The 17,190-nt window shown below is 49.1% G+C and overlaps 1 protein-coding gene across 1 annotated transcript in view; it reads right to left on the bottom strand.

The window, feature by feature from the left end:
• The window catches only part of pnpt1 (polyribonucleotide nucleotidyltransferase 1), a 33,320-nt gene that overhangs the window by 11,718 nt on the left and 4,412 nt on the right, over positions 1-17,190 (bottom strand). The window contains exons 3-18 of the mRNA XM_081350963.1: positions 16,018-16,092; positions 15,657-15,762; positions 15,528-15,577; positions 14,170-14,233; positions 14,046-14,093; positions 13,866-13,979; positions 13,601-13,787; positions 12,773-12,824; positions 12,124-12,181; positions 11,943-12,039; positions 11,761-11,863; positions 8,923-8,993; positions 2,494-2,530; positions 2,353-2,419; positions 2,170-2,259; positions 2,014-2,067 (exon numbers count right to left, since the gene is read on the bottom strand). Of these exons, the coding sequence (XP_081207089.1) occupies positions 2,014-2,067; positions 2,170-2,259; positions 2,353-2,419; positions 2,494-2,530; positions 8,923-8,993; positions 11,761-11,863; positions 11,943-12,039; positions 12,124-12,181; positions 12,773-12,824; positions 13,601-13,787; positions 13,866-13,979; positions 14,046-14,093; positions 14,170-14,233; positions 15,528-15,577; positions 15,657-15,762; positions 16,018-16,092 (1,273 nt within the window). The remainder of the gene's footprint in view (positions 1-2,013; positions 2,068-2,169; positions 2,260-2,352; positions 2,420-2,493; positions 2,531-8,922; positions 8,994-11,760; positions 11,864-11,942; positions 12,040-12,123; positions 12,182-12,772; positions 12,825-13,600; positions 13,788-13,865; positions 13,980-14,045; positions 14,094-14,169; positions 14,234-15,527; positions 15,578-15,656; positions 15,763-16,017; positions 16,093-17,190) is intronic.

A 17,190-nucleotide genomic window follows, 5' to 3' on the forward strand; every position in this document is an offset into this window, starting at 1 on the left:
ACAGAGATTGTTTCGGCTTTACAGCAGAGTTAAGTTATTTCCATCTAAAGTTAGTTTTAATTGATTTGAACACACACACACCTGAACACACACACACACCTAAACAAACACACCAAACACACATCGAACACACACCTGAACAAACACACACCTGAACAAACACACACCTGAACGCACACACCTGAACGCACACACCTGAACGCACACACCTGAACGCACACACCTGAACACACACACCTGAACACACACACCTGAACAAACACACACCTGAACACACACACCTGAACAAACACACACCTGAACAAACACACCAAACACACATCGAACACACACCTGAACAAACACACACCTGAACGCACACACCCGAACACACACACCCGAACACACACACACACACACACCTGAGCGCACACACCTCAACACACACACCTCAACACACACACACACACACACACACACACACACCTGAACAAACACACCAAACACACATCGAACACACACCTGAACAAACACACACCTGAACAAACACACACCTGAACAAACACACACCTGAACAAACACACACCTGAACACACACACACCTGAACACACACACACCTGAACACACACACACACCTGAACACACACACACACACACACACACACCTGAACAAACACACCAAACACACATTGAACACACACCTGAACAAACACACACCTGAACAAACACACACCTGAACGCACACACCTGAACGCACACACCTGAACACACACACCTGAACAAACACACACCTGAACAAACACACACCTGAACAAACACACCAAACACACATCGAACACACACCTGAACAAACACACACCTGAACGCACACACCCGAACACACACACCCGAACACACACACAGCCGAACACACACACCCGAACACACACACACACACACACACACACACACACACCCGAACACACACACACAACCGAACACACACACACCTGAACACACACACACCTGAACACACACACACCTGAACACACACACACCTGAACACACACACACCTGAACAAACACACCAAACACACATCGAACACACACCTGAACAAACACACACCTGAACACACACACACACCTGAACACACACACACCTGAACACACACACACCTGAACACACACACACCTGAACACAAGTCAAGTCAAGTCATCTTCATTTATATAGCGCTTTTAACAATGTAGATTGTCTCAAAGCAGCTTTACAGAGATAAGCGTATAATTTAAGGTAACAGAGATTGTTTCGGCTTTACAGCAGAGTTAAGTTATTTCCATCTAAAGTTAGTTTTAATTGATTTGAACACACACACACCTGAACACACACACACACCTAAACAAACACACCAAACACACATCGAACACACACCTGAACAAACACACACCTGAACAAACACACACCTGAACGCACACACCTGAACGCACACACCTGAACGCACACACCTGAACGCACACACCTGAACACACACACCTGAACACACACACCTGAACAAACACACACCTGAACACACACACCTGAACAAACACACACCTGAACAAACACACCAAACACACATCGAACACACACCTGAACAAACACACACCTGAACGCACACACCCGAACACACACACCCGAACACACACACACACACACCTGAGCGCACACACCTCAACACACACACCTCAACACACACACCTCAACACACACACCTCAACACACACACCTCAACACACACACCTCAACACACACACCTCAACACACACACCTCAACACACACACCTCAACACACACACCTCAACACACACACCTCAACACACACACCTGACCTGATGAGCCCATCAAATCAGCAAAACAATCCATTTCCCAAACACGCTCAAAGCGCTCAACCAATCACACAACACACTGCTTTAGCCAACCAATCAGAGCACACTGTGCTTTTCAGAAGGAGGGGCTTCACAGAGACAGGAATCAACAGCTTTAAACATTACGCTGCTCTGCTGTCATGTGATCATACCTGCGTCCATGAGCGCTAGACTCCCGCCACACACCGACGCCATCGAGGAGGATCCTGAGACACACAAAACACACACTCAGGACAGGCTCATACAGATGGCTGAGAGGAGCGTGTGCGTGTGTGTGTGTGTGTGTGTGTGTGTGTGTGTTAACCCACCGTTGGACTCCAGCACCTCAGACGTCACGCGGATGGTGAAGGGAAAGTCTGCAGGAATGACGGGTCTCAAAGCTTTCTCTGCCAGCGCTCCTGATGTCACACACACACACACACACACACACAGCAGACAGTGATGAGATCCAGAGGAGAACCAGCGGAGGCTCACAACTGAAACACACTCACCGTGGCCGAGCTCGCGCCGGTTGGTTCCGCCCATCCTCCCGATCTCGTTGGTGGCGTACGGAGGAAACTGAAAGAGAGCGCTCAGTGAATGAGGAGTCTCCACAAGCGGAGCTAAACCTGTCGGCTAGAGCGCTCACTCACCTCATAGTGCAGCATGAAGTTCTTATCTCTGACTCCACTGGAAGAGAACACACATCAGCTGTGCTTCAACACTTCAGAAAGGCTGTTAGCGAGAACACTAACACACACACACACACACACACACACACACACACACCTAAACACAGTATTAAACTAGCCATAGCCCCGATGGAGCAGTTACTGTGCGCTGAAGAGTCCAGGAACACGGGTGTGATCATTCTCATGTGAGAGACACCATTTATCTTTTATAAACACAATTTATACACTGAAAAACGTGTATTATAAATCTAAAATTAGTTTCAATTAAGTTCCATAACTATATATTTTTATATAAACAAATGATATTTTTTTACATTCATAGTAATGTACTGTTAAAAGCATTATTTATTTAATCACATTTTTATTTATATCAAAATAATTCATTCATTATTTTTATCTAATAGATTAATAACTACTATTTTTGAAATACCTTATTTAATCAAATATATTTATTTCTTTATTTTAATATTCTTTATTTATCTATTTCATTCAAGTCCCCCTGTAGTCACTCATTTTATCCCTTTAAACTTATCTTTGAAGTTCTCTTACGAGAGGTTCTCTCGTATTGCGTAAGCAGTGCTTACGCTGCGGGAAAAGTCTTCTTTTCTCGAGATACTGAAACCAAAAAATTATCCTTAATTTCATATTTTGTCAACGCAGTGCGGCTGCAGGCAGCTGAGCTAGAGCGGCATACTGCGCGCTCATTGGCTGCCGCGCGGCAACTGCTTAAGCCTACCAGTGAGCCTGGCGTGGCGTGGCGTGGCGTGGCGTGGCGTGGCGTGGCGTGGCGTGGCGTGGCGCCCTCGCGCGTCACAGCCCGCCAGAATGGGCGGCGTCAGAGCGTATAAAAGGAAGGCTCGTAGGCTATATTCTCTGATTTCTTTTTTTTTCAGCGAAGCACTCGCATCGCTGATCTCTGAGAAGAAACCGTCGCTGTTGTCCTGCAAATAACAGCTAACGAGCCAGCTTAGGACAGCCTGAGGAAGCCGGGCGAATCTTCGCCGCCTTCAGCCTGCCGTGCCAGCTCAGCTATCCGGCGATATATCCTTTCTCACTATGTCTATTACATGATGTGTTTTTTACATGTTGTGTGTGTTCGTCTAGGCGTTGTTTCAAATGCCTCGCACCACTCCCCGCTCTCTCTCCCTCTGTTCGAGCCGCGCAACTGCGCCGCTCACAAGGGATTGCGAAAGCTGACAGTCACGGGGTTAGTTTTCTTTACGTTACAAGAAAGCTACTGCCCCGCGCCCGTCACTCTTCGATGATAGGAGGAAAGAGAGTGTTCGAGTCCCACCGAGGCTTGGCTGCCGCCTTTCTCACATATTTCTCAGTCCCCCCTAAGTTCAGGTGGCTGGAAATATTAACTTTGCAGTAAACAAGCCTGTTACATTACACGCACGCCTGCAAAACGTGATGATGCTCCGGCTACTCGCCCCGCTTCCCGCGCAAACTGCGCCGTTCTCAAGGGATGTCAGAGCGGACGGTCACGAGTAATGCTCAGCACCCCGCGTGCCTCACTCACCGGCGGAAGGAGGAGGGAGATGTTTGTAGCCCCGCTGAGGCCGGGCCATTCTCCAATTCCCATACGTTTCTCAGCCCCCTCTGAGTTAGGCGGCTGAAAATGTTAATATTGCAGTAACGAGCCTGTATAATACACGCACGTCTGCACGCTATCGCCGACGCGAAACATGATGCGCACTCTCATATGCTCGAGCGAACCGATAGCCTATACATTCTTCCCCTGTGGCTCAGTGGCAGAATAACAGGTTTTCGCGCCAGAGACCCGGGTTCGAGCCCGGCTCTGGCAGCAAAAAAAACAACAACAATTTTTTATTTTGCTGTTCGCTGATCCGAGCTCGCGGCCAGCTTCTCACACGCAAAAGGTGAACCCGCCCCTCGCACCCTCCCTCTGACGGTGCTCGAGTAATTATGAGAGTTTAAACATTTGAGCCTTCAAGCGTTTCGTGCTGTCAGTCACCCAAGAAGACGACTGCAGATGTGTATTGCAGCCAATGAGTCAGTTACACAACTCGCTCGCCTGCACACAAACGCTGTTCGTGCAGCGGCCCAGAAAAATCTGGAAAAGAGTGATTATTCTGGTTATTCGGCTCACGCCAAAGGTGTTCCTCTGCCAGTCCCCTAAAAAAAAAAAAAAAAAAAAGGGCTACTGCAGTAGTGTTTCAGCAGCCACAGAGCCAGTCTGTCGACTCGCTCGCCTGCACTCAAACGCCGTTTTTTAAGGCGGCCCAGATAAATCGCAAAAGAGCATAAAATCTGGCCATTCGTCTCATGCCGGCAGTGTTATGAGTGTAGTAAATATGCCCACGACCCCGTGTTCAATTCTACACACAAGCACAATCTCCCCTGTGTACCCCACAGAGCACACTCACATAAAGCGCGCGTCTGCCGCTCGAGTGTTAAGTGTAGGAAATGTGCCCGCTCACGAGTGCTCACAACCACACGCTGTTCACTCTGTCTCACACACTCAGGGTCCAGATATCGCCACTGCCACCGGCCGTGTTTTAATAAAGAGTCCTGTGCCCGCTCCCCTGCGTTCACACTCTGCTATAAACACTCGCACGCGCTCTCTCAGCGCAATCCGGCTGGTCACTGCTATCAGCGAGTCCCCGTCTCGCAGCACTGTCTCAGCGCGCACCGCGCGCCCGCCACTGCAGGTCCCTCGTCCCGCGCTATGCAGCGAGCAGGACTCAGAGGCAATTCGACCTCTAGCTATGAGTGCGGATGCATGGAAAGCTATCCTGGGTGTGTCGACATGGGTGCTGGACACGGTAATACAGGGCTATTCGCTACAGTTCAGTCGTCGTCCTCCGCGCTTTCAAGCCCGGATCGAAACGAAAGTGAACACAGAAGCAGCCCATCTGCTTCATGCAGAAATAGCAAAGCTGCTGCGCAAAAGGCGATAGAGAGAGTTCCTTCTTCTCTGACCGAGGCAGGCTTCTACAGCCGTTATTTCCTCGTGCCCAAGAAGGACAGGGGGCTCAGGCCCATATTAGATCTGAGACATTTGAACAGGGCTCTCATGAGACGGCCGTTCAAAATGCTTACGACCAGGCAGATCCTCGCGCTAATTCGCCCGAGGGACTGGTTTATCTCTCTCGATCTGAAAGACGCGTATTTTCAGATTCAGATTATACCCCGTCACAGGCCATTCTTGAGATTCGCCTTCGACGGCCAGGTATATCAACATACCGTCCTTCCGTTCGGCCTGTCCCTAGCACCCCGTACATTCATGAAGTGCATGGATTCAGCTCTCGCTCCCCTGAGAAAACGGGGCATGCGAATTCTGAACTATCTGGACGATTGGCTTACTGTAGCGCAGTCAAAAGAGGAATTCATCTCTCACAAGATAGCGCTTCTCAGTCATCTGGAAAGCCTGGGTCTTTCGGTGAACTGGGCCAAGAGCTCACTTATCCCCAGTCAGTCAATTTCCTTCCTAGGAATAGAACTGGACTCGGTGGCTATGATGGCCAGGCTGTCAGAACAGCGCGTGCGCTGTGTTCGAGACCTCGCCGCATCTTTTCAAAAAGGCAGGTACCTCCCTCTGAAACGTTTCCAGAGGCTGTTAGGCCATATGGCGTCAGCTGCAGCGGTCCTACAGCTGGGTTTACTTCGAATGCGCCCGCTACAATGCTGGCTGAAATTGGAAGTACCCCGCGGAGCGTGGGTTTCGGGCGGCGCTCGAGTCAGCGTGACTCAGGTCTGTGTTTCAGCCCTGCAGCCTTGGCTAGCGCCCGAATGGTACCGACAGGGAGTGACAATGGGAGTCATCTCACACCGCAAAGTGTTCTCGACAGACGCGTCCAACATGGGTTGGGGAGCGCTTTACGAGGGCAGTCCAATCTGCGGCCTCTGGTCGGGCCCAGAGCGGAACCTCCATATAAACTGTCTGGAGATGTTAGCGGTCGAGAAGGCTTTGAAGCATTTTCTCCCATACTTGCAGGGACACCACGTGCTAGTTCGCTCAGACGACATGTCGGTGGTGTCCTATGTGAACCGCCAGGGCGGACAGGGCTCTAACAGAACGCCTCTTGGTCTGGGCTCAGGGCTCGCTGCGCTCGCTGAGAGCCGCGCACTGTCCAGGGACAATGTTCCCCCAGGGGAATGGGCGTTACACAGCCAGACGGTACAGTCGTTATGGCACCGCTTCGGCGAAGCGAAATTGGACCTTTTTGCCACAAGCGAGAATGCTCAGTGCAAAAGGGTTCTTTTCAAAGAGCGAGGACGCGCTGGCCCAGGTCTGGCCCAGCGTCCCGCTGTACGCTTTCCCCCCGATCTCAATGCTGCTTCAGGTATTAGCAAAGATCAGGGAAACGCGCTGCGCAGTGCTCCTCATAGCCCCGCACTGGGAGAAGCAACCCTGGTTCCCGGAGCTGATGAGCCTGTCAGACACAGCACCATGGCCGATCCCGGCGAGGAGAGACCTTCTCTCTCAAGCCCGGGGGTCAACTCTGCATCCCCATCCAGAGCATTGGTCTCTGCATGCGTGGGTAATCAACGAATATTCGTTGATCTGCCAGAAGGGGTAGTTAACACGATCTCGCAGTCCAGAGCCCCCTCGACGAGGCGGCTCTATGCGTCTAAATGGTCAGTGTTTAACAAATGGTGTGCAGGAAAGAGTTTCAATTCTCAGTCCTGTGGGGTTCCGCAGGTTCTGAACTTCCTCCAAGAGCTTTTGGACGCGGGCAGGTCCTCCTCCACGCTCAAGGTGTATGTTGCGGCGATTGCTGCGTTCGCCGATTCGGCGCGCAGCCGCGCACTGGGAAGGAACGAACTCATTACCCGTTTCCTGCGAGGTGCCAGGAGGCTGAACCCCCCTGCGGCCACCTTCGGTTCCGATATGGGATCTGTCTTTGGTCCTAGAGGCCCTTAAAGTTTTTCCCTTCGAGCCGCTAGACTCTGTGGGTCTCAAATACCTGACTTTTAAGACCGTTTTTCTGCTGGCTCTCGCCTCAGTAAAACGTGTAGGTGACTTGCATGCGCTATCAGTTAGCGCGTCGTGTCTCGAGTTTGGACCTAACGACTCGTTAGTCATTCTCAAACCTAGACACGGCTATGTCCCTAAAGTGTTGGGTACTCCTTTCAGAGCACAGGTTATCTCCCTCTCAGCCCTGCCGCCGGCAGACAGCGAGGTCGATAATAACCTCCTTTGCCCTGTCAGGGCGTTAAGGTTTTATATTACGCGCTCTGCAGCCTTCAGGCTCTCGGAGCAGCTCTTTGTTTCGTTCGGTGGGCGTGCCAAGGGTCCCGCCGCCTCGAAACAGACGCTATCCAGATGGATAGTGGACGCTATCGCAGCAGCATACGCGTCCAAAGACCTGCAGTGCCCTCTGGGCATACGGGCTCATTCCACCAGAGGCGTTGCCTCATCGTGGGCATGGTCCAGTGGGATTTCCATTCATGACATTTGTATGGCGGCGGGCTGGGCGTCCCCCTCTACATTTGTTAGGTTTTATAACCTGGAAGTTCCCGCCATGAAGGCTAAACTTCTGTCAGTCTAGTCGTGATTCATGTCCTGCTCAGGAGCGCAGGCTGTATTATCGATTGGCTTGTCTGTTGAGCTGCACACTCAGGGTATCAGTATGCATAGACCGGCCGTGCCGTTCTTGTGTTCCCTATGTGTGCTTATGAGCATGCGTTGGCCCGCACCGCTGGCCACCTGTTTTTCACCTCTATGCTTTTCATAAAGAGTCATATGTGATCGTTAGGCGCGCACGGCGTGGACAAAGTGTTCCCGCAGCGTAAGCACTGCTTACGCAATACGAGAGAACCTCTCGTAAGAGAACGATACTTGGTTACTCACGTAACCTCGGTTCTCTCTAGAGAGGGAACGAGTATTGCGTTCCCTGCCGTGCTAAAAGCCTATAGCTCGTGTCGCTTCATTCGACAGAAAACAGAGAATATAGCCTACGAGCCTTCCTTTTATACGCTCTGACGCCGCCCATTCTGGCGGGCTGTGCACACGCGCCCCCTTTGGGCGTGACGTCACGCCAGGCTCACTGGTAGGCTTAAGCAGTTGCCGCGCGGCAGCCAATGAGCGCGCAGTATGCCGCTCTAGCTCAGCTGCCTGCAGCCGCACTGCGTTGACAAAATATGAAATTAAGGATGTTTTGGTTTCAGTATCTCGAGAAAAGAAGACTTTTCCTGCAGCGTAAGCACTGCTTACGCAATACTCGTTCCCTCTCTAGAGAGAACCGAGGTTACGTGAGTAACCAAGTATCGTTTTTTCCTTGAAAAATTTTCTTCATGCCTTAAAATATCTTGAATGTAACTCGACACCCTTGCCTCATTTAGTATACACGGTTCATAAACTGTGTGTGTGTGTGTGTGTGTGTGACACCTTTAAATCATGTGTTTGCGTGTGTTACTGACCTGAGCGCTGTGGTGATCACGTCTGTCTTCAGACTGGACTCCAGAGAGTCAAAGGTCACCGAGCACAGCACCTGCACACACATTCACTGACTGTGACCATGTGATCTAGCGTCTGATCTAGCTTGATGTACCATGTGATGTAGCGTGTGCTGTAGCATGTGATCTGGCGTGTAGCGTGTTATCTAGCGTGTGATCTAGTGTGTGATGTAGCGTGTGATCTGGCGTGTATCGTGTTATCTAGTGTGTGATGTAACGTGATCTAGCGTCTAATCTAGCGTGTGATCTACCATGTGATTGGCGTGTAGCGTGTTATCTAGAGTGTAGAATGTTATCTAGCATGTGATCTGGCATGTATCGTGTTATCTAGCATGTGATCTGGCGTGTATCGTGTTATCTAGCGTGTGATCTGGCGTGTGATCTGGCGTGTAGCGTGTTATCTAGCGTGTGATCTGGCGTGTAGCGTGTTATCTAGCGTGTGATCTGGCGTGTATCGTGTTATCTAGCGTGTGATGTAACCTGATCTAGCGTCTGATCTAGCGTGTGATCTACCATGTGATTGGCGTGTAGCATGTTATCTAGCGTGTGATCTGGCATGTATCGTGTTATCTAGCGTGTGATCTGGCATGTATCGTGTTATCTAGCGTGTGATGTAACCTGATCTAGCGTGTGATCTACCATGTGATTGGCGTGTAGCGTGTTATCTAGAGTGTAGAATGTTATCTAGCATGTGATCTGGCGTGTATCGTGTTATCTAGCATGTGATCTGGCGTGTATCGTGTTATCTAGCGTGTGATCTGGCGTGTAGCGTGTTATCTAGCGTGTGATCTGGCGTGTAGCGTGTTATCTAGCGTGTGATCTGGCGTGTATCGTGTTATCTAGCGTGTGATGTAACCTGATCTAGCGTCTGATCTAGCGTGTGATCTACCGTGTGATTGACGTGTAGCATGTTATCTAGCGTGTGATCTGGCATGTATCGTGTTATCTAGCGTGTGATCTGGCGTGTATCGTGTTATCTAGCGTGTGATGTAACCTGATCTAGCATCTGATCTAGCGTGTGATCTACCATGTGATTGGCGTGTAGCGTGTTATCTAGAGTGTAGAATGTTATCTAGCATGTGATCTGGCGTGTATCGTGTTATCTAGCATGTGATCTGGCGTGTATCGTGTTATCTAGCGTGTGATCTGGCGTGTAATCTGGCGTGTAGCGTGTTATCTAGCGTGTGATCTGGCGTGTAGCGTGTTATCTAGCGCGTGATCTGGCGTGTAGCGTGTTATCTAGCGTGTGATCTGGCGTGTATCGTGTTATCTAGCGTGTGATGTAACCTGATCTAGCGTCTGATCTAGCGTGTGATCTACCATGTGATTGGCGTGTAGCATGTTATCTAGCGTGTAGAATGTTATCTAGCATGTGATCTGGCGTGTAGCGTGTTATCTAGCATGTGATCTGGCATGTATCGTGTTATCTAGCGTGTGATCTGGCGTGTGATCTGGCGTGTGATCTGGAGTGTATCGTGTGATCTGGCGTGTAGCGTGTTATCTAGCGTATTATCTAGCGAGTGATCTGGCGTGTAGCGTGTTATCTAGCGTGTAGCGTGTTATCTAGCGTGTGATCTGGTGTGTTATCTAGCGTGTGATCTGGCGTGTGATCTGGCGTGTGATCTGGCGTGTGATCTGGCGTGTATCGTGTGATCTGGCGTGTAGCGTGTTATCTAGCGTGTAGCGTATTATCTAGCGTGTGATCTGGCGTGTAGCGTGTTATCTAGCATGTAGCGTGTTATCTAGCGTGTGATCTGGCGTGTTATCTAGCGTGTGATCTGGCGTGTATTGTGTTATCTAGCATGTAGCGTGTTATCTAGCGTGTGATCTGGCGTGTAGCGTGTTATCTGGCGTGTTGCGTGTTATCTAGCGTGTGATCTGGCGTGTAGCGTGTGATCTGGCGTGTATTGTGTTATCTAGCATGTAGCGTGTTATCTAGCGTGTGATCTGGCGTGTTGCGTGTTATCTAGCGTGTGATCTGGCATGTAGCGTGTGATCTGGCGTGTAGCGTGTTATCTGGCGTGTAGCGTGTTATCTAGCGTGCAGCGTGATATCTAGCATGTGATCTGGCGTGTAGCGTGTGATCTGGCGTGTAGCGTTTTATTTAGCGTGCAGCGTGTGATCTGGCGTGTAGCGTGTTATCTGGCGTGTTGCGTGTTATCTAGCGTGTGATCTGGCGTGTATTGTGTTATCTAGCATGTAGCGTGTTATCTAGCGCGTAGCGTGTTATCTAGCGCGTGATCTGGCGTGTTGCGTGTTATCTAGCGTGTGATCTGGCGTGTAGCGTGTGATCTGGCGTGTAGCGTGTTATCTGGCGTGTAGCGTGTTATCTAGCGTGCAGCGTGTTATCTAGCATGTGATCTGGCGTGTAGCGTTTTATTTAGCGTGCAGCGTGTTATCTAGCATGTGATCTGGCGTGTAGCGTGTGATCGGGCGTGTAGCGTGTTATCTAGCGTGCAGCGAGTTATCTAGCATGTGATCTGGCGTGTAGCGTGTGATCTGGCGTGTAGCGTGTTATCTAGCGTGTGATCTGGCGTGTAGCGTGTTATCTGGCGTGTAGCGTGTTATCTAGCATGTGATCTGGCGTGTAGCGTGTGATCTGGCGTGTAGCGTTTTATTTAGCGTGCAGCGTGTTATCTAGCATGTGATCTGGCGTGTAGCGTGTGATCTGGCGTGTAGCGTGTTATCTAGCGTGCAGCGTGTTATCTAGCATGTGATCTGCCGTGTAGCGTGTGATCTGGCGTGTGATCTGGCGTGTAGCATGTTATCTAGCGTGTGATCTGGCGTGTAGCGTGTGCTGACCTGTGTCTGACCCCTCTGGAAGAGAGCCGAGCCGTGGAGTGGCTTAAACACGTCCACCTCGCAGGAGATGTTGCGTAGAGACGTGAGATCTCTTCCGTCACACCTGTCACATGACGCAAAAGTACCTGTCACATGACTCACCTACACCAGTGCTTACATTAACAGCTTGAGTATGACGTTACCGTCTGTATTCATGAAGAACCAGATTCCTGAAGATCTCTCTGGAGACGCTGTTGAAGGCCTCAATCACCTCGAACGCCTCCGCCTGCGGAAACTTCTCTACACACATCAGACAGCATAAGCGTTACACAGCGCAAACACACCAGTCAGAACCGCTGAAGAACGAGCGTGTCCTTCACACACCTCTGATCTGCTCCTCGGCCTCCAGACGGATCTTATTAATCGCTTCATCTCTGGATATCTGAGGAAACACGCACACTTGAAGCATTAGTTCACTTCAGAATTAATATTTCCTGATAATTTACTCTTCTCCACATCCTCCAAGATGTTCATGTCTGTCTTTCTTCAGTCGAAAAGAAATTGAGGTTTTTGAGTAAATCACTCCAGGATGTTTCTCCATATAGTGTCTTCAATGGGGTCCAACGGGTTGAAGGTCCTACGTCACGCTTGACTTTTCAAAATGATTACACAATGTGTGTCGCATCACAGCTAGTGCAAGACGAGCATTTGTGGTTAAAAGTATATAAATGTTTATTTTGTTCTAAAATGTCCGCTGGTTTGTCTAGATAAGACTCTTATTCCTCGGCTGGATCGTGTCGAGACTTTGAAGCTGCACTGAAACTCACATTTGGACCTTCAACCGTTGGACCCCATTGAAGACACTATATGGAGAAACATCCTGGAGTGATTTCCTCAAAAACCTTAATTTCTTTTCCACTGAAGAACGAAAGACATGAACATCTTGGATGACGTGGGGGAGAGTAAATTATAAGGAGATATGAATTCTGAAGTGAACTACTCCTTTAATACCACGTGTGGCGCTGACACTCACCTTGTCATGTGTGAAGTCTGTAAATACAGCGTAGATCTTAGCAGACGTCAACCTGAGGAGAAAGCAGTCAATCAAACGCTGACATGTGTGTCATGAGGAAAATCACTCTAGAGAGGGGCATTCTGACAAATATATGCACTCTTACATATTTATTAGGAATGTACGATATATTGGCCACCATATCGTATCGGCCGATATATGTTCATTTTTAATGTAATCGATATCGGCATGATAAGAAAATTTGGCCGATATATTAAAAGCTGATAAATAATGTATTATTTCCTTCAGCTGACACAGTTCAGATGCGCACTGTTCAACATGATGGTTTGAGTTGCTTGAAATATGATTGGAATCACTTCAAAAAAGAAAAATACAGTAAAGTGCAGTGTCATATCGGCTACATAAAATTATCATGAAAACATTATAATTGTGTGTTTGGGACATGGATTTTAATGGAGAGATTTTTGTTTTTGTAATCAGGCTCTCATAAATGACATAATTTGGATTTAGATTTATCGGCCAAAATATCAGTTATCGGCTCTCAAATATAAAGAATTATCAGTTATCAGTATCGGCCAAAAAGTTCATATTGGTGCATCCCTTATATTTATTATATTTTTAAATGAACTGTTGTTTAATATTTAATGCATGTTAGAATAAACCATGAAAACAAGTGTTTATGGCAGCAATTAAAACAAATTTGAATTGAATTGTGAAGTGTGTGTGAATGCCCAGCACTAACAGACACAGCACAGGTTTATGGGTCGTGTCATGAAGTCCAGCTCATATTTCACCCCCAAAATAAATAATCCAATGATTGAGTCTCACAGTCGAGTGAAGTCCACCATCTCGGCGGAGGCAGTGAAGAGTTTAGCCGGAGAGCGCTTGGTCACTTTCATCTCGCGGCTCATCTGCTGGATGGCCTGAATGATCAGCTGTGTGTGTTTGACCCCCAGCTTCACCGCGTGACTGAAGTCCTGCTGTAGGACGTTCTCCGCCGCGGCCTCGATCATCACTACACACACACACACACACACATCAGAACGTGAGCAGAGCATCATGGCTAACGCTGAGCTCTGAGAATCTCACAGACCCACTTGGCTGGCCGGCGCTCCTGCGATCACGAGGTTCAGCGAGCTTCTGTTCATCTCCGCGCGCGAGGGGTTCACGAGGAACTCTCCGTCCACCAGCCCGACGCGCACCGCACCTGAAACCAGCCACAGCGTTCACACACACATACACACACACACACCTGTACGAATGCTGGACTCACCGATGGGGCCGTTCCAGGGAATATCAGACAGAGCCAGAGCCGCAGACGCTGAGAGACAAACAGCATCAGACACCGACACACACACACACAGTAACACACGAGTCACAGTCAGAGATACTCATACCTCCATTAATGGCCAGAACATCCGGGTCGTTGACTCCATCAGCGGCGAGTATGTTACACAGCACCTTCAGCACACACACACACACACACACACACACACACACACACACACACACACACACACACACACACACACACACACAGTGAGTGCAGATACAGGAGTGACTGGGATCTGAGAGGTTTCGTGATGCGATCACATTCAGAGGTGGTCAGAAACACAGGAACACAGCATGTGTGATATAAACACTGCTGAAGGTTGTGTCCAAAATCACACACTATGTACTCTAGCGTCTAGTGTATGAATTTCAGATGGTTATTTTGCAATAATTTGAAAGTCCCGTCCCCTTAATATACGTAATTAAACAGCGACTTTTGAGAGCATGAAGTGTCCAACATTCGATTGATTAAAGGTGACATAGTATGGCCCTTTTCACAAGGTGTAATATAAATCTCTGGTGTCTCCAGAATGTGTCTGTGAAATTTTATCTCAAAATACCAGATCATTTATTATAGCTTGTCAAATTTGCCCCTTTTTGGGTGTGAGCAAAAACGCGCCATTTGTGAGTATCCATTTAAATGCAAATGAGCTTTAGCTCCGCCTCCTTTCAGAAGAGGGCGGAGTCTTTACACAAGCTTCAGAAACTCCGGCAATAACAGAACAGGCCAATCTCCCTCATCCAGAATCCCAGAATAACCAGTAGCGAGTGCAGCCTTACGGAGAGACTCAGGAAGAGTTTCTGAATGTTAGTCGAGACATTTTTATGTAGTTGTTGTGGAGTTACAGTGATCATCTCATCATCATGTTGAACTTCTCCACAAGTGTCCACAGTTCCTGAGGTGTTTATAAGACAGCGGTGACATGTTCTGGTCAATAGTGTTCAGTGCTCGTCTGTGCTCAACCACAGAACAGCTTCAGGCTCTGCTGGATCTTCATCAGTGCGTTAGAACTGGTCTCTGTTGGAGCGTGTGGAACCAAATGTCGCTGGTGTGTGTAAACGTGCAGATTAAGGGCCGGTAATATTATAATAAGATCCTCTTCATACGTCAGAAGGAGAGCGAAATCTGATCGGAATATTTTTTGACATGCTTGCAGAGGAAAGGCTCACCAGAACACAGTTACTGGGTTTCACTTTTCATGTTATCTGGATTGGTAGAAGCACCGGGGACCCAATTATAGCACTTACACACGGGAGAAGTCAGATTGTCATGATATTTCCCGTTTACGTGCATCATCCAGGAATCTGAGGAACATGTCATGTGGAACAGCACAGAACCTCACAGAACATCTTGAGCATCTGTGTCTCTGTGTTTCTGACTCAGTGACTACAGCTCCTGCATGAGATCTGATGAGAGTCACACCTGTGTGTCATAGAAGTATCCGGCGGGAAACAGCGGCCTGATGGAGCGATCTGCACACACACAGGCAATGCATTACTGACTTGTGTGGGTGTGTGTGTGTGTGGGTGTGTGTGTGTGTGTGAGTCTGACCGATTAGCCGGCTGGTCAGGATCTCAGAGTCGGTGCTGCCCAGTTCTCTTCTCAGGTGGTTTGTGGGGATTCGTCCTGCAGCCGCTGCTTTCTGTCTGTAATCCACCTGACGATCTCACAGAAAACACTCATGTGATTCACAGAGGCCGAAAACACACTGCAGAGTTTCAGGAGTGACAACCGCATTTAAATACAGCACTGAATTCTGTTCTGTGTGTACATAAGACTCACATCTAGAATCACGTGTGTGTGTGTGTGTGTGTGTGTGTGTGTGTGTGTGTGTGTGTGTGTGTGTGTGTGTGTGTGTGTGTGTGTGTGTGTGTGTGTGTTGTAAACATGCCAAAGCTGAGGTGCATCTCACCACGAGAGGCATGAAGAAAGCGGTGGCCGGTTTGCTCTTGCTGACTGCTGTCACCATCACTGATGTCTCGCCAAACTGCAATCAGAGACAGCGATCAGCGCTGAACACACGTGATACTAGATCCAGCAGACTGACTCACTCACTCACTCACTCACTCACTCTGACCACTGCAGACTCACTCACTCACTCACTCACTCACTCACTCAGACCACTGCAGACTCACTCACTCACTCACTCTGACCACTGCAGACTCACTCACTCACTCTGACCACTGCAGACTCACTCACTCACTCACTCACTACTGCAGATTCACTCACTCACACTGACCACTGCAGACTCACTCACTCACTCACTCCACTGCAGACTCACTCACTCACTCTGACCACTGCAGACTCACTCACTCACTCTGACCACTGCAGACTCACTCACACTGACCACTGCAGACTCACTCACTCACACTGACCACTGCAGACTCACTCACTCACACTGACCACTGCAGACTCACTCACTCACTCACTCCACTGCAGACTCACTCACTCACTCTGACCACTGCAGACTCACTCACTCACTCACTCACTCACTCACTACTGCAGACTCACTCACACTGACCACTGCAGACTCACTCACTCACTCACTCACTCTGACCACTGCAGACTCACTCACTCACTCACTCACTCACTCAGACCACTGCAGACTCACTCACTCACTCAGACCACTGCAGACTCACTCACACTGACCACTGCAGACTCACTCACTCACTCAGACCACTGCAGACTCACTCACACTGACCACTGCAGACTCACTCACTCACTCTGACCACTGCAGACTCACTCACTCAGACCACTGCAGACTCACTCACTACTGACTCACTCACTCACACTGACCACTGCAGACTCACTCACTCCACTGCAGACTCACTCACTCCACTGCAGACTCACTCACTCACATACTCACTCACTCACTCACTCACTACTGCAGACTCACTCACTCACACTGACCACTGCAGACTCACTCACTCACTCACTCAGACCACTGCAGACTCACTCACTCACTCAGACCACTGCAGACTCACTCACTCAGACCACTGCAGACTCACTCACTCACTCAGACCACTGCAGACTCACTCACTCACTCACTCAGACCACTGCAGACTCACTCACTCAGACCACTGCA

Source organism: Scardinius erythrophthalmus (genome assembly GCF_964197995.2).
Source record: "Scardinius erythrophthalmus genome assembly, chromosome: 21".
NCBI lineage: Eukaryota > Metazoa > Chordata > Actinopteri > Cypriniformes > Leuciscidae > Scardinius > Scardinius erythrophthalmus.